Source organism: Rhea americana, unplaced genomic scaffold, assembly GCF_003343005.1.
Source record: "Rhea americana isolate MKP2758 unplaced genomic scaffold, rheAme1 scaffold_138, whole genome shotgun sequence".
In the NCBI taxonomy this organism is placed as follows: domain Eukaryota; kingdom Metazoa; phylum Chordata; class Aves; order Rheiformes; family Rheidae; genus Rhea; species Rhea americana.
Window position 1 is genome coordinate 236247 of NW_028185461.1, and position 20996 is coordinate 257242.

At 48.1% G+C, this 20996-nt stretch overlaps 1 protein-coding gene across 7 annotated transcripts in view; it reads right to left on the minus strand.

Annotated features, from left to right (window-relative positions):
• The window catches only part of PIK3R6 (phosphoinositide-3-kinase regulatory subunit 6), a 40616-nt gene that overhangs the window by 4003 nt on the left and 15617 nt on the right, over window positions 1–20996 (minus strand). For 2 of the 7 annotated variants that reach the window (XM_085298300.1, XM_085298301.1), the window contains 17 exons: window positions 20389–20472; window positions 18884–18975; window positions 14586–14654; window positions 13863–13995; window positions 12252–12321; window positions 11659–11842; window positions 10310–10457; window positions 8981–9067; window positions 7806–8262; window positions 6986–7085; window positions 5835–5957; window positions 5200–5310; window positions 3514–3604; window positions 2632–2702; window positions 1976–2066; window positions 1406–1476; window positions 5–117 (listed from right to left, as the gene is read on the minus strand). In XM_085298300.1, the coding sequence (XP_085154426.1) occupies window positions 5–117; window positions 1406–1476; window positions 1976–2066; window positions 2632–2702; window positions 3514–3604; window positions 5200–5310; window positions 5835–5957; window positions 6986–7085; window positions 7806–8262; window positions 8981–9067; window positions 10310–10457; window positions 11659–11842; window positions 12252–12321; window positions 13863–13995; window positions 14586–14654; window positions 18884–18975; window positions 20389–20472 (2095 nt within the window). Of the gene's footprint in view, window positions 1–4; window positions 974–1405; window positions 1477–1971; window positions 2067–2631; window positions 2703–3513; window positions 3605–5199; window positions 5311–5834; window positions 5958–6985; window positions 7086–7805; window positions 8263–8980; window positions 9068–10309; window positions 10458–11658; window positions 11843–12251; window positions 12322–13862; window positions 13996–14585; window positions 14655–18883; window positions 18976–20388; window positions 20473–20996 lie in introns of those variants that run through there. The other 5 variants (XM_085298304.1, XM_085298302.1, XM_085298305.1 and 2 more) reach the window with 5 other exon arrangements.

The window sequence follows — 20996 nt, forward strand, 5'->3', positions numbered from 1 at the left end:
TCACCTGATCACATTCCTGTAAACTCTTCTGCTGTCCTTGTCCARACACATCGTGAAGGGCCTCTGCTCTGTGCTCCTGATTTTGATACCATGTGTTTTCAACCTGTTTGCCATAGCCTGGAACAAGAGAGGAAGAAGACACCAGTGAGAGTCTCACTTCCCTTCCCTGGGCTGTGCTGTGGCTGATGGTGTGTGCAGATGGGATATGAAAGGGACAAATGATGGCATTTCTCATGTTTTTAACCTCAGACTGATGCAAGGTGGATGCTTTAAAGAGGGAAGTGTATTTATCTTCCTTCTTCTGTAATCTCAAGCTGGTGAAAGTTTGCAATGAGCAAATTGGCAGTTTGCAAAGGTTGCAAAGTTTGGGATGTCTGATGTGAGGCACAAGAGATAGGGAGCATGGCCAGTTCTCTTGGACCTTGGTGTACATTGAGAGTCAGCGTGGGCTGCTGCACCTCAATGTTTTCAAAATCCAGGTGAAGATAATCAAGAGAGAGTGCTGTCTAGCTGGAAACACCAGCAATCACTATAAAAGCCTTCCAGGGATTAACGTAAAGTCCAAATCAGCTATGTAGTCAAACTGGAAGGATGGAAATGAGCCTGTGTTCTGAACACTCCTTTGCAAACCTTGATCTTCAGCTCCTGCTGAGACGAGGAGAGTGGAAGGCTGGGATGCATGGCTGTAGCACACGTTGCAGCCATTGCAGCCATGCAGTCCAGGAAAGGCCAGCAAAGCTTCCATAAAGCCAGCCTGCAGGCCATAAGCAAGCTTGCTGTAGCCGTGAAAGAATAGRCTCCAGGGCAACCCCAAATAAAGAAGACTCAGTAATACTTAGCTCCAGGCTGACTGCAGTGATATATTCCTGCAAAGGCAGCATGCCCTCCAGGGTCTGCCTGGACTCTTGTGCAGAACAAAAAGGACAAGAGCCCAGTTGTTCAGTTCCATCTTCTGCATATCAATCTCTCTGAGCTGGTAATTAGATTCATTGAAGTTCCTACTTCTTGTTTATGCTTCATTCAAGCACACAGTCCCAATTTCCTCAGGTCCTGTGGGGTCTGGGGAGGACTCTGCAGCTGGAGGTGTGGAGCTAATGGAGCTGATCTCCACTACAGACCCTTTACTATAACYAAGTGGAGCCCCTATTTCTCTACTTTGTTCCTTTGGTCACAGAATCAGCCCAGTAGTGGCTTACTTCTGTAATGTCAGGATCTCCTAAGACATGATCTAATGTGATATTGACCAACAGGGACTGCATTTTGSGCACTGATTCAAAAAAATAGACTTTTCCATGGAAAATTACTCTAAAGCACCCTCTGAGCAGAGCCTTCCCCTCCCCACAGAGGGTTTCCCCCTTCACTCATAAGGGCTTTCTATGTGCTGTGAGCATCCACAGCTACTTACTGAGAAAGACCTCCCAGACAAGTTGTTGCTCTTGATGATTTCAGTGATGTTCACATTTAGGCACACTAGATCTGCAACAGAAGTAGCTTGTTAGCCTCTGACCATAGCACGAYCTCAGCTCAGCTTCCCTCACTGGAGTGCACTGGCAGAGGTCCATAAGACATAATAGAGGCAGAAAAGGAGCACTCTGRTAAGCTCTATGACGAGAAGGGATTGTGCTAAGGGTAGAAACCTCAGTGACTTTACTCAGGACAAATTAAAAGAGAAAGGCTGCTGCAGGAGGAAGATGCTGCCAAGCCCAGATTATGGTTACACTGAACCCCAAATTACAGAGAGTCCCTGGTCACATTCATGAAAAAAAATGCAAAATCACAGACTATGGTAACACCAATACATGCACAGCACTGATTCAACCCACATAGCCCAAGCACAATCAACACTAAGTGCTATGGTATTCAGCCTGGAGAAGGTAAAGGGGGCTCTCATAGCTCTTCTCAACTATCAAATGACACAGAGCACTGGAAGACTCAGCACACCCTCTCCCGTGGTTCCCAAAGAGGAGGAACCCACCTTCGGCCTCATCGGCAGGGATGGCTTTCATCACCAGACCTGTGGAGCGCAGGGACATTGCCACTTCCTTCACCCGGTTACTCACCACCACCTGCACAGAAAACTTAATTCAGCCTAAGAGAGACACTAGACCTGGAAGGCCTGGGGTGATCCTGGGACCAAGGATGTTTGTGCAGTCTGGATGTGGATTTTCCCTTTCATTTATTCTACTTAGACAGACACAAAAGTGTCAGAAAGGAGGGTACTGTAGGGAAAACTTAGCTCAGCTTGGAGACTGGGGGAGAGGAACAGGACAAGAGGGAGATTATAAGCTGCTGAAGTAGAACAGGAAGCAGTACACGTCTGTACACTCTGCCCAGATATGGTACCTCATGGTGAACTGCACAATGTTCCTAGTAAGCATTCACCAAGCAAAGTGCTTCACAGCTTGTATAAAGGGATTGGCTCTCAGGCCATGTCTGAGTGAAGAAAAAAAAATATCTTTCACTACTATAGGGATAGTTAACAGGCTTTAAAAGGTCCTCAAAACCTCTATGTCCTCTTCTGGAGTGCAATTTCACGGGGGAGAAGTAGAACAAAAACATTTTGGGGAGCTTCATGCCATGTTGGTGTCCCTGTGAGCAGAGGCATTTCAGGCTGCCCAGAACCCCACTTACCTTTCTGTACGTTACTGTGAGATCTATGCCAGGGCCATCCAATGTCATTTTCTTCTTGGACATGGCTAGTTCTGCAAGATGGGAACCGAGAAGGATGGAGGGTTCACTCATCCCACCTCTCTGTATCAGCACAAAGGGGCCCCCTTGTGGCAAGCTACCCATGGCACGCTGACTCCTCTCCTCTCTCTACAGAAGGAGCCAAGGCTCTGTTCATTTAGTTCAGATATGCAAGGTTGAGATTCAGATGGACTCACTCAAGGATCTCTGCCCAACCGCAGTGGCAAGCATCCACTGGGTCAGCCCCTGGACACCAGAGATGCTCCAGAGAAAGGGCTGGAGGTGACATCTGTAAGGGACCAGCACCCAAGCACCCTTGTTCCAACATGGCAGCTATAAGAAGCAGAACTCTTTATTGGGGAAYATCAGGCAAAGGGGATGATTTTAAATCTGAGCTCATTCTCTCAACAAAAATTAYGGTGCTGGTCCAACTCCAGTCTGCTCAGCTTGGAAGCATTTTGTCAGACTGAAATTCAGCTCTGAAGGCGAATGTGTATGTCCACCTTTCGCCCAGTACTGGCATTCACACTTCCTGTCCATAGGGTCCCAAAGCCAACCAAAACCACAATCTGCAAAACCTGGCTGAGACGAGGAGCTGGTGATGACAAATTCTCTCATTTAGCTTGGTGTCATGTACCTGAGAGTGAGATGAGGATGTCCAGGGAGGCATCCTGCTCATCAAAATGAGGTCTATCGCCTCACTGTATAGCCTCAATTGCTTCAGGCTGAGGGACGGGGCAAGTGGGAGTAGGGCAGGGAGGCTCCCTCCTGGGAGAGTATCCCTAGGTGCAGTGCTGCACAGCCGTGTGCAGCAGGGACACACACCTCTGTGAGTGATGCTCTCCTGCATGCTGCTGCGTAGCTCTGTGAGGAAAACATCCTCAGCCGGCTCCTGTGCTGGATCATTGAAGAAAATCTGAAAGAGAGGAAGAATCTCTATGAGCGGCTCCTCCCTCTGACACCAAACTGGGCATGTGACATCTCTGTAGTCTCAACTGAAACCAAGTGTGACATCACCGAAGGGAAACTATGACCTCATCAAGAGAGATAAGGGACTTCTGGGATAGAGAGAACTGATTTTTGCTTTGCTTTTTGAGGTCCAAGGGCAGAACCGGCCTTGCCAGGGAGCCCAGGAGAACCTATCCAGCAGAGCCAACAGGCAGTGTGCCTTGCCACAGGGTGTCACTGCTCACTCACAGATGAGACTCTTCCCAGCCATCTACCCAGAGGCAATGGATGTCATGGAGAGCAGCTTCACAGGCCCAGTGGAGGATGCTGGCTTGGCTCCAAGAGAGGCAATGTCTGTTTGAGACACCCATATCAACTAATCACTTGAGGCTTATTCATTAATTTCTCTTCATGGACTTGTTTTGTGTAAAACGTGGAGATAAAAATCCTGGCGAGGCTCTCCTCATGAGAAGCTCAGAGCCCTATGTTAAGTTCCTGTGGGACTTCATTCTAACTTCCAGGAAAACTCTGGAGCCAGAGAGAAACAATGTGGTCTTAACTAAAATGGCAAAGTAGACTCAATGTTTCTAGATAAAGCAGGATCATACCCTGTACTACAGCAGACCAGTTTAGGTGTCTCTATCTGAAAACCACATCTGGAGTCAGTTCCTCTTCCCCTGCTTGAGTCACCTACTCGTTTGCTCACTCTTGATTTCTGTCTTGGAGGAGAAATATGTGGAATAGAAATTCACTGAGAAAACAAAATCCCCAGTCATACATGTGGAGGGCCAGGTGCTCCCAGGGCTTACAAGCTACAGGCCATTAATTCAAGGTCTCTTGGTGCTCTACCGGTAAATAACAAAACTCTTCCATCTCTTTGCAAGCCCCAGCACCAGTTTGCTCAAGTAATAGCCGCCCCTTTGATGCAATAGATTACCACACCGGCTATGGGCAGATTAAGAGGAGRTATGTGTGTTGGTCCAGCTCTTAAGATTTGAAGGGGGAAATCTGCCAGAGAGGCAAAGGGGGGTTGCTGTTACATGACTAAATATAGTAATTCTTTGCTAAGTTCTTTGCTGTCATCTCAAATACTATGTCTCACTCTGATGTAATTTCAGAGAAAAGCTGTCAGGAAATAAAGAAAACAGTGTTTCAGGAAACCYTGCAAAGCCCCTGCAAGTGTAGGAGGGGTTAGGCAAAGCCACCCAGAAGACTCCTGTTTGATCACACCRTCTAAATCATCTAGAGGTCCAACAGCTCCTGAGTGAACCTGAGACCATCAGAGCAGGGAATTTTTGGGCTTATGGGCTAATCCCAAGGATCTCTTTGCTGTACTATATGATCCTGAAATAGTCTTCCCAGAATCACTGACTCCAGCTGAGCTATGTTATACGGAGTCTCTAGACTTGGGAGCCTGTCAAGGGGAGGGAGAGCTTGTGAGCACATAGATCTGGGCTTAGATCAGCAGAAAGCCTTTGGAGCCCTTTGACTTTGTACAGCTCTGTCAGCAACGGGGAGTGAGCCCTTGCAGGACCATATGATGGCACAAGACGTGTCACTCACCTTCACAGCATAGACCTGGAAGTAGACAGGCTGGATGCCCATGCGGACATAGTACGCAATCACATCAGTGAGGAACAGATCAGTCACAAGATGCTTACTCGGAGAGGAAGGCTGAGGGAGAAATCGTATTTTGGATCAGCCACAGACASTTCTCAAAAACACTGTCACAAAACCCCTTAAGCCCTCTTAGRTAAGTAATGAGCAATGAGGCTGTTGCCTGTGACAATGCTCAGTTGCTCTGTGATGACTCATCAAAGCAAACAGGCGAGGTGAAGGCTTGCACCCACCTACTAGCCCCTTTCTGGACACTATCAACAGTGGATCAAACTGCCAGGAAATGAGAACAGGGGTATTTCAGCACATGCCTCATTTACATTTTCTTTTTTGAAATTTGCTATTTCCTGTTGCTTGGCCAAAAAACTCCATGGTAGCAAATAGATCTTGTGGGCTAGGGCAGTGTTAGCCATGTGCATCTTCCCTGGCTAGCAGGCCCACRAGTCTACAGGAAGAAAACTTCTGTCCAGGGCATGAGGGGCCTTGGAGGGTACAAACTCATCCTTGGGCATTTCAGGAGTGTTTGAGAAATGGGTTGGGCTCAGTAAGTGCTGAGGGAGGTGGGAAGGTTTCCTTCATACCATGGTGGCCAGTTTGGGAATCATGTGGCACAGCGTGTTGATGTTGCTCTCATACCACGGGTCAGCTCTGCCTAGGTACCTGGCCACCTCGCAGAGCTCCTCACGGCTAGTGGCAGGGCAGTTCTGCAGGAGAAACACACAGTTCAAAGGATAGCAACTCAAAACGCCCAGAGCCACAGAAATGACTGCTTTTCCTGGAGATAACCTTGCTAGGAGCCAGAGGAGGCTCAGAAATGATGCTGTGAGCAGCTCCCCCATATTCAGCAGACAGGATGATGTTGCCAGCCCAATTCTTCATGGTTCTGGCCATGGCAAAACCAACAGCGACTCACTGCGGAGCCCAGTTTCACTGCTTGCTGGTCTTATGCATCCCTTTCCCTCGGGATCTTCAGGACAGCTCATTTCTGTCCTTCAGTTTGAGAGAACAGGGACATTTCCCTTCCCTTTTTAGCCTGAGTGATGCTTGCATTATCCAATGCTTGCATTAGTGACACTGAATTCTAACAGCTGGTCAGTGTCTCTGCTTGGTCCAGAGAAGATGGCAAAACATTTCTTGCAGCCTTACTCTGCTGGTGCTCAAGGACAAATTTTATTGAAGAATTAAAAAGAAGAAATACTTATTTTGATAATGGCACATTGTATATCAGGACTCACAGCCAACTTCAGGACAGCTCAAACTATTGTGACAAGTATGACTGTTTGTTTTTCACCATCCTAAGGGGAAGTGATTTACTCAAGACTAAACTGCAAGATCATGGCTTCCAAAACTAAAACTGGAGCAAATCCAGGAAGCAAAACCACTTTTCCTGAGCATTAAGGAGGAAAGAAAATTATTGGTTCTCTGCTAAGGCTCCTTCAATGCCTCTACAGCTGGGTAGATCTGGAGGATAGTAGCAAAACTAAATATCATTTCTAGCCTGGCAGTTATCCCCATCAGAGTGGCTGGGGCAACTTGAACATCTCTGGGGCTGATATATCCTGAAAGTCAGTATACAAACCCATTCCAGCAGCCCCGGCCTGTGTCCTGTGCCCAGGAACTAGGCAGTAAACAGATGTGAATTCCTGTAAAACCTCATGCTCCTCCTCCAAAAAACCATTGTCAAATGCTCACAGCCACCAACAAGGCCCTGAGCCACTGGGCCCAGACTCACCGCAACAGTCGATGTATTTGGCTGCCCCGTCACGACTGGGATGTGGTAGAACTGCAGGTTCAGCCTTGGAGTCAGGAAAACTCGTCGTGTTTCTCGTTTCCTTGAAATGGAAAAATAACATAGCTATGTCTAAAGGTGAAGGTGGAAGAGAATGGCTCCTGGCCAAGGCTGGGCAGTGCTGGGAGACCAGAGTTGCTCTGCAAAAGGGTACGAACTGCAGGCGTCTACACTCCTTGCATGCCTCCTTTGCCCATTGTGACAGGACAGCAGTAACATTCCCAGGCTCTCAGAGCAAGGAAATCCAGAAAGGGGAGATGAGCAGAGTGACAGGAGTCCCACAAATGAGCTCCAGGCTGGCACTGGCTGTCTCCTTCTCATTTGGTTCTGGTCTCTGAGCTGCTGCCTGCACTGTGACTCAGACCTGCTGCACTGTGCGTTCTGTGGCCTAGATCACCTCCTTGGACAGAGCTGGCTAGAAAAGGCTTTTCTTTAGGATTTTTCCCTTCTGCACTGGAAAATTTCAGTTTTTCAACAGAAACTTGCCTGGTTTTATTGTTCCTTTAACCTGTTTCACAGACAGAAGGGAGAGATTCCCTGTGTTCACCAATTGGGCTAAAGGGGCCAAATAGTGCCATACAGCCAGGGAAGACTGACATCTTCAAGCACAGAACACCTGGGTCGYGTCCTGTCCTGGATAACACTAGAGCCCAACCACATCCCCTCCTGTCCTGGCTGCTTCTACAGGCTGAAGAGCAAAGCACCCATTTTGTCCTCCCTATCCCCAGCCCAGAGAGCCAAACAGAGGGTGGCTACCAATTACCTCAATGAGTGGTACGCTTGGGCCAAGCGACCTAGGATCCTGTCATCCCCCAGCAACACAATGCGGGCAGTATGCTGTCTCTGCAGCGGGGTTGCAGGCTCTAGGATGATGCCTGACCTCCTCTGTGGTTTTGTCACCTGTTTCATCCCAGGACTGTTATAGCCAGCCTGCAAGAAGGCCACACTCTCCAGCGGGGATGGCTTTTTCTTAATACCACCCTTCCTCTGGAGCCGAGATTGCTCTATCTCAGCACTGCAAGGGGCTACAGACTCCTCAGCTGCTGCAGGCAGGTCCCGCTCTATGCCGCTGTCGGTGGAGAGCACAGAGAAGCGAGTCTGCTTGCAGCACTCGCAGTCCGAAATGATGTCCTGGATTTCAAAGTTGTCCAGGTCCTGGCTCAACAGGTCTGGCTCGCAACTCTGTGACAGCGGGCGGATAAATAGCACCAATTCCTTCCCTGGAGGAAGAAGAGAGCTCATGGGTAGTCAAAGGTAATGTACAGGTGTCACCAAGTGCTGCCCGTGGCCTGGCACAGAACAGCCCTTCCCCTGCATCCCTAGACCCAAGCACCTTTGTCACACATCTCAGTAGGATGTGCCAATTTTACACTTCAAGATCCTGGTTTTGCATTGCTGGCAGGCAGCCAGACAGGTCTGCCCCATGACCATCTCTCTTGTGCTGGCTCAGCCACCAGCCCTTTGCCTTCATGCCTCACTTAAATGAGTCTAGCCAGGAGCCCTCAARGGGGGGCTCAGCCAAACACATGCTGAGCTCTAATTCTGCCTCAGTTTCCCTATTTTTATTCAATTGGAGGGCCAACACCTCTACCAGCAGCTCTAAGAGGAGTTAGTCTTTCAGCTCTGTTTCCCATTCCATCACAAAAATAGCTCAATACCACTCAAAACAGTATTGGGTGTATCCTCTTGCTGCCTCTTACATAGGGTCCTCAGTTCTTCTCCTTTGCCCCTCTCCCTTCACACAGCACCCGGTCTGGCTCTGATGCCCAAAAATAGGGAAGACAGGTGCAGTTAGCACCAATGCCCAGGAGCTTGGCTCCCAGCTGGCAGATATGAAATTCATGTCCGAAGAATTGGGGCTAAGTTACACATTTCGCACAGGTTTCCCAGCCTTGGGCATGGTCTGAGTTTACCGCAGTTCCCAACAAGGCTACTCACAGAGCTGGTCATCTTCTGTCCAGAGGTGAAAGCTGATGTTGGGGTTGGGCAGAGGAATACCCTGGWGCTCTCCTGAGAGACTGTCACCTGGGGAAAGCATGAAGGCTTGTTCAAACATGGGAGCAGCCAGTTTTCCCACCCAGGTGCATGAAYCCCCTTGGTACTTTGTTTTGGATGTTTGCTGAAACAATCCACACTGAGTCTCCAGGGCTTTTCCATCTTGATTGCCTTCTGGCCAGATCCTGAGAGTGTAATCATAGTCTTCAGCTCTCATCTAGAGCTTCCAGCCATTATTCACAAATTGTGCCGTAAGAGGGTACCTACACYGTTTGGGGAAGGCAGGAATGAAGATGGGAAAACCGAGATATGGGGAACTGAAGCACCTTTCTCCTCTGCAGACAGCAGAGGTATTGCAGAATAAATAAAACCAATTCTAGTATCAACCTCCAACCTGCRTGGCAGGATGCCATCATTGTGGGTTATTTTATACCCATTATGGCTCTGTGAGAAGCAGTGAGACAGTTTAATAGCTCACTACTACAGAAAGGTACTACTCCTCTTCCTTCACCGCTGGTTGCTCCTCCTGGTATCTGGCAGCAGGGTAGTTGCCAGCTCTTTCAGTGAGTTCAGGTGATCATGGACCAGCTCACAGGCATCAGGCCAATGCAAGGGGGTGCAGAGCTCTCTCACCGAGAGCAGTCAGGAAAGAGGGAAACATAACACCATTTTCACTCTAGTCTTCCCCAGTTTGTGCAAGGAGCTGTGGCAGATGGGGATATTATATAATACGTGTATCCACAAAGACATCATGCCAGGACAGAGAGCTGCCAGAAGGAGATGGCAGAATCCAGCGTCCACCACACTGGTACAAGGAGCAGTGCACAGCATTTTCCCAACCTAGATCCTGCCAGGACACATCTTATACTAACAGAGCACTGGAGAATGTGTACCACCTCCCTGGTTGACCAGGACTTCCTATGGCACCTTTTGCAAGTGGTAGACACATGTCTCTGGGCCTCAAGGCAGCTGAATTAACAGCAGGGATTGTCACAATCTGTTTCCTCGGGTGACAAATCTGCCTTCTGCCACCACATGCAGTTTGCCATCCCAGAGCAGAGCTGCTGGGAAATTGGGTTGCTGCAAGGAGCMGGGGTACAAGGATTGAGCCCTGAGCCCACTGATGAATGCAACTAAGGTGGATGCAGGGATGGATGGCTAGAGGAAGACAAAGAGGAGGACACCACAGCGAGGAAAGGGTCTGTAAACTCCACTCAAGCCACCCTATGGGACTCCCTCAATTCCACTGTGATCAGTCAGCCCAACACTCACCTGCTGGCATGGAGCTGAGAATGGCATGGTAAATCTCCTCCAGCTTTGCCATGTACTGGCTGCGGTCTGCATTTGCCTCATTTCCTGTACATTCGATTGCCACCACCACTTGCCGGAACCAGTGCTCTAAGTCGCTCGTGGGCATATCCTGTCACATAGAGCCGCTATTAACACCCAGGGCTATGAAAAGAGGAGACACTCAATGGACAGGGATGTGGAAGGGCACAGGACATGGGAAGAGGGTGAATGAACCTTGCAAAAATCACCATCTTGCAACAGAAGACAAAAATGTCCTTCTGATCCCAGGCTGGCCATGGGAGGCTGAAGAAGAGAGGCTGGTYGTACCAGCTCCTCAAAGGCTTTTTATTCATCAGGTTCACAGCTAATGGGCACTGCCAYAGAGGCAGCAGCTTGAGAAACTCCAATGAGATGGGAAGAGCAGACACCAAGGGCACAAATTTGTCCTTGGGAAGAAACTGCTGAAAGCCCCTGCAAAGTTGTCTGAACTACGCATTTGTACAGCTTTGGCCCTAGAGCTCTCTGGGCGAGATTTTGGAGAAAACTCATTGGATCTTTCCTGTTGAGACATTTTTTGCAATGACTAGCAGCAGCTTTTCGTGCCAAAATGAGGCTCACAGAGGAGCGTATACTTTAGCCACAGAACCCAGCGTTCCCATGCAACACTAAAGATTCAAATCATAGATTGAACAGCCTAAGATTTCCACTTCTCCAACATCAAGAAAGGGAATTTAGGAGAACCAAACCTATTTCCATCTTTTGCCTTTTACACTAGGAAAAACTGCCTGGGAAATGTGGCCAAAGTTAGATTAAAAAAAAAAAAAAGAAAGAAAAAAGAAAAAGAAAGAAAGAAGAGAAAAGAAAAGAAAAGAAAGCAGACAATCCCCCTAACCCCTGATAAGGACAATCTTGCTTTCCAGTCAGGTATGGCAAACAACTTTTGCATGTCCAGTGTGAAACATCTCATCCCCAGCTACCCCCAACCATTCCTCCCATCAGACACAGGCAATTCCCATGGGCTGCTTAGTGCAAGTGACATCTGCAGCAGTCTGATAAGAGAGGACAAAAAGGGTTCCCATGCCTCTGTTTCTTGCTCCTATTCCCTTGTTGCAGCAAACTTTTTACTTTTGGAAAAATTTTTGGTTTAACAACTKCCCTGCTCATAGCCCAGCCCTACATACAACATTGTGGCTACAAGGGACGGTGACCAGCAACCAGGGCCCGAAGCAGTTCCCCACTTGCTGAAAAAACACTCCTTGCTCCATGGCACCCAGCAAGAGAGGGGCCTATTAGAAACCCRTATGCATCACTGCAGAAATGCTGCCGTTTACCTGTAGGCTCCTCTTCAAGCCACTGATGTCACAGACCTCACCAAGGCCTGCCTGCATGGCATGGATGATCACGTAACACATGCACACCCAGGGGCTCTGGGAAATCTGAGCAGCCTCTGTGTCGGTGACTAGTGCGTTGCAGATGGCTTCAGAGAGCAGCTCAGGATCTGCAAAGATGAAAACCCTGCATAGGGCAGGTGGATGGGGAGAAAGAAATGAAATGTGGACTCCCAATTACTGACATTTGGTGGAAGTAAGAAGATAACATCTCCAATATCCCTAAAAAGAGGCAATTGCAGACGTTCCCTTTCTCTGGCCGGTATCTCCCAGAAAAGCTATCCACTTCCCAGAACCATGAAAATCAACTGAGACACRTGGGAAGAGCGTGCTTTTCCCAACACAAAGCTTATTTTTTAGAGAGGCACTGGGTACCACCAAATTCTGTCCCTCAATATCACATGCTGCCTTATAGTTCATGTCAAAATTGTCCATTCTATCCAATATTAATTCAGAGTTCAGGAAGAGAACAGATTTTACTGTAAGATTAAAATGCTGTAGCAGAAATAGAAGTAACAACATGTTCAAGGACTCACTTTTCCGTATAAGGGTACAGGTCATTTTTAAGACTTTGTTCGGAAATCACCATTCTCTGGTACAACATACCTAACAAACACAAGARGATAAAATGTGCAGATATCAGAGCATGAGAAATAACAACACAACTCTGGAGACCAGTTTGTTGATGTTCCCAGTAGCACATTGGAGTATGACAGTAGGTCTGTCAAATCGGTCAAAATATGTTGCYGGAGAGATTATGTAAGAGAGCTAAGAATCAGACTCAGGGCTAAATATAGTCAAGGACAAAGATAGACCATGCTAAATAAGAAGAAAAACCCTTCTATTCAGGGATGACTTCCTGTGTTTCCCTTCCTTTGTTCAGTGAATTATGAGTTTGGGGGTGGAGTCAGAAGCTGGAGGAAGAGCCCAGTTCCCTGACTTCTCCGTCTGATTCTACACTGGGTAAACATCTGGGGGCACCATTTGTATGGATATGAAGAGCACAAAGCATTTCCAGATCAGGAGGGACRTGCTTTCCCTGCACATGGCACTGCAGTAACAGAGACGTGAGGGCCTACATCCAGCCCATTTTGCTCAAGTACCTGACTACAGTGTGTAATTGTTTTATAAACCCCATGATGCTCCCAAAGAGAAGCTCTTAGCTTAGGTAGGATGAGTCTCTGCTGGAGATGCCCATCTCTCCATATTGAATCATTGATTCAGCTAAAGTCAGGTGAGGTGAAGGTGGACCTTGGGGCTCCAGACAAAATGTTACCAGGGAAGTGGTTGGGGTGATAGTGCTGGACTAGAACTCCTAATAATCACACTTTCTCTCTAATTTCCCATGAGGCTCCTTGTATTTTATCTCCACTTCACAAGGTGTCTGACTGTTTTTAAAGGATTGCTTTTAGACATTCTTAATAAAGAAGACTTTATTAAGAGAAACTTTATTGAGCAATATAGAGAAAATGGAAAGCATAGATGTTTCCTGGCTTTGTTTCTAAAAGGATCTGTTCTCTGCAGACATTAGTGGTATTTTAGACTTAAAACATGATTATAATAAATAGGTAGTGGCAGGAGAGCCCATGTCGRACAGAAGGCAACTCATTCCTAGGCACAGAGTTCACATTACAAAACTGAGATCTATGAAAAATGGTGCAGGTGTAGCATGTTGATTTTCAGACTTCRTTGGGCCACAATTCATCCCCCCAGAATTTACTAGGATGCCCTAGCCGGGCACATCAGCACCTTGGCTTCCCATATAGATGATGGAGAATGTATAGCCACCTGAACTTTCACCTATACAGATGACGACTCAGGTGGCCTTTGGATGTGTTGGATTTGACTCTGATGATATCTCCACTGACAGCAGGAAGATCCCAAGGTTATCTGCCAGTAGCTAAGATGCACTGGTTGGCAGCCTGAAATCAGGAGGGGACAATCTAGGCCCCACATCCAACAGTTTCAAAGGTCCCTCATGAGTTTGGCCAGCCTTGTGCAGAAATCCCTTCCTGCACCTCTGCTCTGCCGTGTCTCACTGTGTTAAGCAAAGGCCAGCTCAGGTACAGAAACCCACACTGCCATCACCTTGAGGATCTGAGCTTTTCACTGTGCTACACATGGGCGGAATGGGAAAGCCCACGTACCTGGGGCTGTCCTTTCCATTTTCAGCCTGACAGCATAGTCCAAACCAATGGTACAGAAAGGCTTGGGCAAAGTGAGCAGCTTCTTACAGAAATCATAAACTCTGCTGCAAAGATCTTCAGAGATGCAGGGAGCCTGAAAAGAAAAAGAATTCATTAAAAAGATGCTACAGGTAATGATTCCAAACGATGCTCTCTCCCCAGGAGAAATGTCTGCATAGGCTACCCTGGGGCAGGAGGTCACAGAGCTCCACCCAATTCAGTCTGGGTTTAAATACAATATATAAAGCAGAACCAGACCCTAAAATGGTTCTGGAGACCTCCAGCAGTACACACTGAAGGTCTGCAGGTACACCATGTGGCCAGGTTTGGAAAGGTGCTTGGGCAAACAGGTCTTCTCAGCAATGTGACTTCCTGCACAATTGGGTATCAAAATATTGCCAGAAAGAGGGTCATTTGGAAGAACTTGTCACTCCCATACATGTAACAGGTGCCAATGTCTCAGCAAAGTTTTCATAAATCCCACTGGGAAATGYGTGGTTGAATCTGTCTATGTTAGTTCCGGGGCTTTGCTGGGCACGTTTTGGGATGTTTCAGCACTGGAATAAGTATGGCACAGCAAAACACTTAGGACCAGCAAAGGCTTCCAAATAACTTCAGATGGTCCCCCCCTGTGGCTTCTGATTCCCTTGGATTTTGTCCAAACAAAACCCCATGGTAGGTTACCTTTATAAATGCATACATCAGCGTATGTAGCAAGGGTATAATGTAATGTCTGTAGTCACTTCTTTCAGCCTGCAAGATCGAAAAAGACAATCAGTGCTTGCCCTGGCCAGCCAGCAACTGGCAAGGCGGTGAGAGGGCTGAGCAGTGTCTTAAGTGGAGGAAATCAGACCAAGAGCGGGGGCCACTGCAGGCCCCTTGGGATGTRTCATCCTGTAGCTACTCAGTGGTTCAGGCAAATGGGGACAATGTAGGCCTTCAGCATGGCATGGTGATGATGCTCCTTACCTCTGGATCAAGGATATCTTTTGGGAAGYACTGAGATTTCCAGAGCTGTGCTTCCTCCACCACCTCTCTTGCCACAATTTACAGGCAGTGATGTGTGAGAGGGACACAGTGCCTGTCCCCACATGGTGAGGAGGAGGAGGTAGCTGAGCTGACCTCAGAGAGTAGTAAGGGGCCAGATGAGGYCCAAGCCCAGTTAGGCACTTTGGGAAACATGATTGCAGTCTAGGGCTGAARGTATGATCCCTCCATGGATCATCAGAATGGGAAGGACATTCCTGGGGCAGATCCCAAAGCAGACAGGTCCTGCATCCTGGGGCATTTGCATGAGCTGAGCCCTGGGGAGAGATGCAGGTGGGACAGGTCACATCGCTGTGGCCATAGCTGCACTGCAGTGCTACAGCCTGCTGTAGGGGCATGAGGGTTTCAGAAGCCCAGTGCAGAAGTGTCATYTGCACACCAAGAGCTGTACAGAACATAGACAAAACCTGGGCTGGGATGGAAACATCAAAAGTTTCTAACTGTGCTCATTAGAGAACTCCTTCCACTGGAAAAAAAAATAATGTGGAAATACAAAACTACTAGTTGGAAATCCTCTGGAAAAAGCCTGTTTTGCATTTGGTGTGTGAGYAACTAGAGTGGACAGAGAGAAGAGAGAATGCTATTGGTTCCCCATCCTAGGCCATGGGAAGCCAGCTGGATGCTAGATGTGATACAGTTCYAGCCCTTCCCTGCAGCCTGGCCTGGTACGTATTACATGTCTAAAAAYGAGAATGCCCCTGGATAAACCTGGGAAAGGTATTCCACCCCATGCTTCATGGATGCTCATTTTGCGAGAGGGGGTACTGCCTGTCCACAGTGATGTCAGTGACACTGTTTTCTGGGTGGTTGATGTCACCTCATCACTRGGGTGTGCAAGGGCTGGGCTTGGTTATCCTCCCCTCACCAGGATGAGAGGCCCAGGAGTCTCACCTGGGTGGCCAGAGATGCTTTGGGAGCTAGGATGCTGGACAGRAAGAGGGATCTGTCCAAGTCCCTATGTTCCTGAACAGCCTGGCCAAGGKCACTGCAGAGGGCAAGAGAGAAAGACGGAAGAAGTGGGAAGAGAGTACTGAAACCAAGGAGGTAGATGAATGTCATAGAGCTGACAGCACACCCACGGGAGCAGCTTTATCAGCAGGGAGCAATCAGGATGGCATTAGCCAGGAAACATCAGTCCCTCTCATTGCAGCTTAAGGAACGTGCCTTGACTAGGGCRGGCTGCGCTGGCCAGGCCTCCGAGGGAGCACACTCCCCTGTTGGGAAACTTCACAGCATAGGAAGAGATGTCGTGAGATAGCCCAAGGCAATCACCTCTGGGACAAGCACTCCTTTTATTTCCCTTTTAAATAATGTCCTATCTAGGTCTGGTTCTAGTGGAAACAGACTTACAATAGCATGAAAGTGCCTCATGCTGGCCAATGTTCTTCTGCCCTCCTGTGACTCTGCTGGGCCACATTTCCACTGCTAGCAGAGTGGCATTTGGGGGAATGGGCCATGCCGTATTGTCCTTGCTTGGTACAGTGCAGGTTTGTACCAGGGCAAGCTCAGCACAGTGAATGGCAGAGGGGCATTCACGGCTGCTTYCAGAGAGAACACTGATCCACAAGCTGGGCTGAGCACATGGCTACAGGTGCCGAGGTGAGAGCAGCCCACACAAGAGGCAGCAGGGATGGCTGTGCTGCAAAATATCCCTGTGCACATAGGCCAGGAGAACTGGGAGGAGAAACCGAGCCTTCCCTCCTATGAACAAAAGCACTGCAAAAGTGGAGAGGTTCGTAAGGGTGAGAGGTGTTTGGAGCTAATCTGGAAACCTTTCAGCTAAATTATTCCCGTCGAATGGATGGGTTTGTGCTGAACACTAGTGTGCCAGTGAGTTATTAGGAGCCAGGGCTCATTGCTTCCCACATACAGCCTGTCAGAGAGCTGCATCAGAGGGCTGCTGGAGCTGTGATGCAGAGCAGGRGTCCCTGCTGTGAGACTGAGTCTGTGAGCAGGAGCCTGGGCAAGATTTGAGCTTAGCCAGCCCTGATCCCTGCAGCACAAACCACCACTGYCCTCCAGTGACAAATCCAGCATCCCAGTGGCAGGGAGAGATGTGCTGTAAATGCAGCCCCCCTCCTGGCGAGCATCGTTTCTGGTGCACTGAGGTGGTGGCTTGGCTTCTGGGCTGCGTGAAGCACAGCAAGTGTGCAGAGCTGGTGAGATGTAAGGGGAAGATTTGGCAAACCAAGGATGGCCAAGCRCCTGACAGAGATCCTCACATTGATGCCCTAGTGCTTAGGGAGTTTTGCTCCAGCATCTTTTTTCAGGGATGATGTGTTGATGGATCTGATTTAAATTGAATTGATGACAACAAAACTTCAAAAAATGATCAATAAAATGAATAATATTGAATTGCTGAGACCAGCTGATACTTGCCCAGAGCCCTGGAGGGACTCATGCAAGAAATTGGTGAATCTGTGGTTGGTACTGACTGCTCAGGGCTGCCACAGTGCCAGAGGAATAAAAAACCGTGACACTAATTTCCAAGAAGAGCCTCAGGGAGATGAAGGGAATTACRGACCGGGAGGCCTGACATCTCTCCTGGGCAAAGAAAAATAAGAGCAGAAGAGCAATAATAGGTATAAGGGGGAGGAACTGACATGTCTTTTGTAGAGGAAAACAGACCTCAAATKCATTGGATGAGTTTCTGAATCCATAGCCAGGGATAATGTGGGTGTTCCTGTCTATTTGGATTTAGAAAAGCTACTTGATGAAGATCCTTCCTCAAGGCTTTGATGGAAGCTAAACTACAATAGCGTGAAAAGGGCAGCCTGCAAATGGACTCACTCATTTAAAAGGTGAGAAATAGAGATTAGAAATAACTGCTAAATTTTCCAGCACACTGATGTCTGGATGARGATCTGTGCTGGTCTGACACAGCTCAAGTGTGCAACACAGCAGCGTGGACAGAGCGAGGTGACAGCATCTGCAGAATGTGCTGAGTTACTTGGGATAAGTATGACAAGAGCACATGTTGCAAAAGGCTCTCCCAGCACTGAGCATCTGCTGATGGGAGACATGCAAGCTGAGAAATGCCAAACAAGGCACATAAAGGAAAACAGCCTTGGCTTTGCATGGGCAGTGATGGGCTCTGAGCTCTTGGATATTTAAATTTAATGGATTAAAAAAAGCAAAACAAGCGTTAAAGACTGTCACAAAAGGAGTAAAGGACAAAGCAGAGAATGCCACTCTGCCCTGTTCATCCATGGTGTGTATGTGTACAGCTCCATCCCCTCAGCTCCAAAGCAGAAACAGTAAAGATACGGAGAAAATGGTGTGGGAAAGTTTCTGCCCRAAAGATGAGAGCAAGAGCTTTTACYYTGGGAATGGGAGGGCATGTTCTCCCCTCTTCCCCCCAATGCATGGAGAAGAGAAAGTAGAGGAGGATCATTACTGTTCTTCCTAACACCAGGATGAGAGGGCTTCAAAAGAAATGATCAGGTAGACTCATAAGAAACAAAAGTGCTATTTCTGCACACAACACCTAATTAAACCACAAAACTGGTTGTCCCAAGATGTAGAGGATGCTCTAGTTCAGAAAGTGACAAATCAGTGAAAGGAAGCCATTCTAGGAGGAGTAAGTAACATAAAGGAGAAACTTCCATCATTCAAGGTGAAGCCTGTTTCACMTGGCAATAGGTCAAGCTATAGTCCTACTCTGGTGTCCCACAGAGTTTTCCCACTCTTTGCTCTCAGCCCCAGTCCTCAGCTGGGTCTAGGTCCCCAGAAACACATTACCAGGATCTTCTCCGAGGCACTGACTTTTGGGGCTCATAGGGAGAGATGGGGCTGCTTGGGGAGAGAGACAGGCAGGACAGATCCTTGAGGGTACAGACAAGTTCCTGATGCTCTGCTCTGCTTGGGCACTACAGCAGCACTGAGGGCAYACACTGCAGAGGGGCCAGCCGTGGCAATCAGAAGGCAGCACTCACCCTTTCCAGCTCTTTCACCAAGATCCCAACCAGGATGGAGCTGTTACTGGGATTCTGATCAATCTTTTTATGCAAGGTCCATCGCAGCATCCCTGAGAAGTGAAAAACCAAGAGAGGTCAGTTGCCAAGCAGAGAACTGAGGGGTGAGGAAAAAGGTTTGACAGAGAAACCTGAGCACTATGCAGCACTCTTGCTCCATARAACAGCCATTGGGATGCTGTACTGGCATCACTATCAGAGCTAAACCAGTGCTGTGATTCTGAAAGCAGCATTAACATATCGTACCTCAAACACCGTGGGACCTTTGGGAAAGCATCACAGGTAATTTACAACACCCTCTCTCTTCAAGGAGCTGGAAATAGCTAAGTATGGAGCTGCAGGCCTTGGCCATACTTCCACCAGAYGTGAGTTAATATGGAGCAGCTCCCTGGATCACAGCCACTGCTATTGCATCTCAGGTTGGCATCTGGCCTTGTTAGGGCACAACTGAGGCAGAATTCCTGAGCTAAGCTCTCCCTTTTACTCTCTCTCTGCTGTGAGTCAAATCATCAGTGTTTCCAAGTCCCACTTTTCCATGTAGAGATGCTAATATAGAGCCAGGCCGTGAGCACACAAACACTCTTGAAAGAGAAAGTTGCTCTGGGAGTGAGCAACTAGAAAAAAGTGAGACAGGGCAATGAACTAGACAACATCTTAAGTTTCCTTTCAGCCCCTGTTCCCTCTGCTATTGTTTATAACTGCCTGGTTTCACAGCCTGCCCTAGGGAATCTGGGTTCCTGCCAGTCCCAGCACACAGCACCTGAATGCTGGCTGCCAATAACTCACACTCAGAGCAAGGACCATGAAGTTTTTCAGTTCTACAGATGTCAAGGCTCATTCAAGACAAAATCAAATTTAAATTAACTATAAAATATTTCATGTGCTCCAAGTAAAATCAATTTCTCAAAATCAATTACACTTCCTAAAGCTGCAACAGTCCAGTTGCTGAGTCAGCTTTATTTTTCAAAACAGAAACAGATTTTAAATGACTTTTTATCAAGGAGCCTAGCAGCACATTGCAAAGTGAAACACCCATGGGGAGATATAGGGAAACTGAAGCAGAGAGGCACTGAGTTGGACAGGGCTATGCAGAGAGTGTCAGAGCTGAGAACAGAGCCAAACTGTATCATTTAATGTTCCACCTTAACACTAGTCCCCTCTTGGTGAGTTAACGGTGAAGGAGATGTAACAGAGCTATGCAGAGGAGGGATGAAAGTTACTGAGGTTAGTGTGTGACAGACACTAGGAGTTTGCCAGAGATTTAGCACCTCGGAGCAGATCAGAGACTTAAGAGCAGCTGTGAGGAAGGCAAAGCTGTCCCATATCCCCTGGTCTTGGTGTCATCTGAGAGAGTGGGAATGGTGCAGGATTTAGGGTAAAGCAATAAACGGKGAGGCAGCGAGGGTGATGGCTGGTGCTAAGCCCTTCTGAGGCCCCGAGGAGCTGTGCTGGACCATTCACCTTACCTCGGTCACACTGGAAGGCAGGGTGGTGTCCATCCAGCTCTCGCAGCAGGGTACGCACTCGGCGCAGGATGTCCGACTCCACCTCTGGGGAGACAAAGGGGACATGAGCAGAGGGACCAGCTCTGTGCCTGGCACCTCTTGGAGACMTGCACTCAGAGATGTGCCCACTGGCCTGCACATGGACAGGACCCAGAGAACAGGTCTGACAACAGGTTTGGGTGTGTGATGAGTGTGGTGACTCTTGGTCCTGCTCCCTCATGGCATCCCTCGGGATGGGTATTATAGCAGGCTTCTCAAACCTGAGAGCCTTGATGAAAACAAGTCAGGGCATTCRCCAGGGCCACTGGCGCTGAACGCTGAATGTCCTCCCATGATTTGATAGCCCATACAGCAATACCAAAGAGCAAAACAATCTTGTAGGGACATGGCAGTGGAGAAACTCTGCACAGAACTTCACGTAGGTAAGATCACAGAGTCCCTTTGTTCAATAAAAAATTACATATTAAAAAAGAAGCTATTGAAAAGAAAGCACATTTTGGCACTATGAAAGACCAGAAAYACTTCTGTGTTTTGGTCACACACCACAGGGCACTGTGTGGATTTGGCCT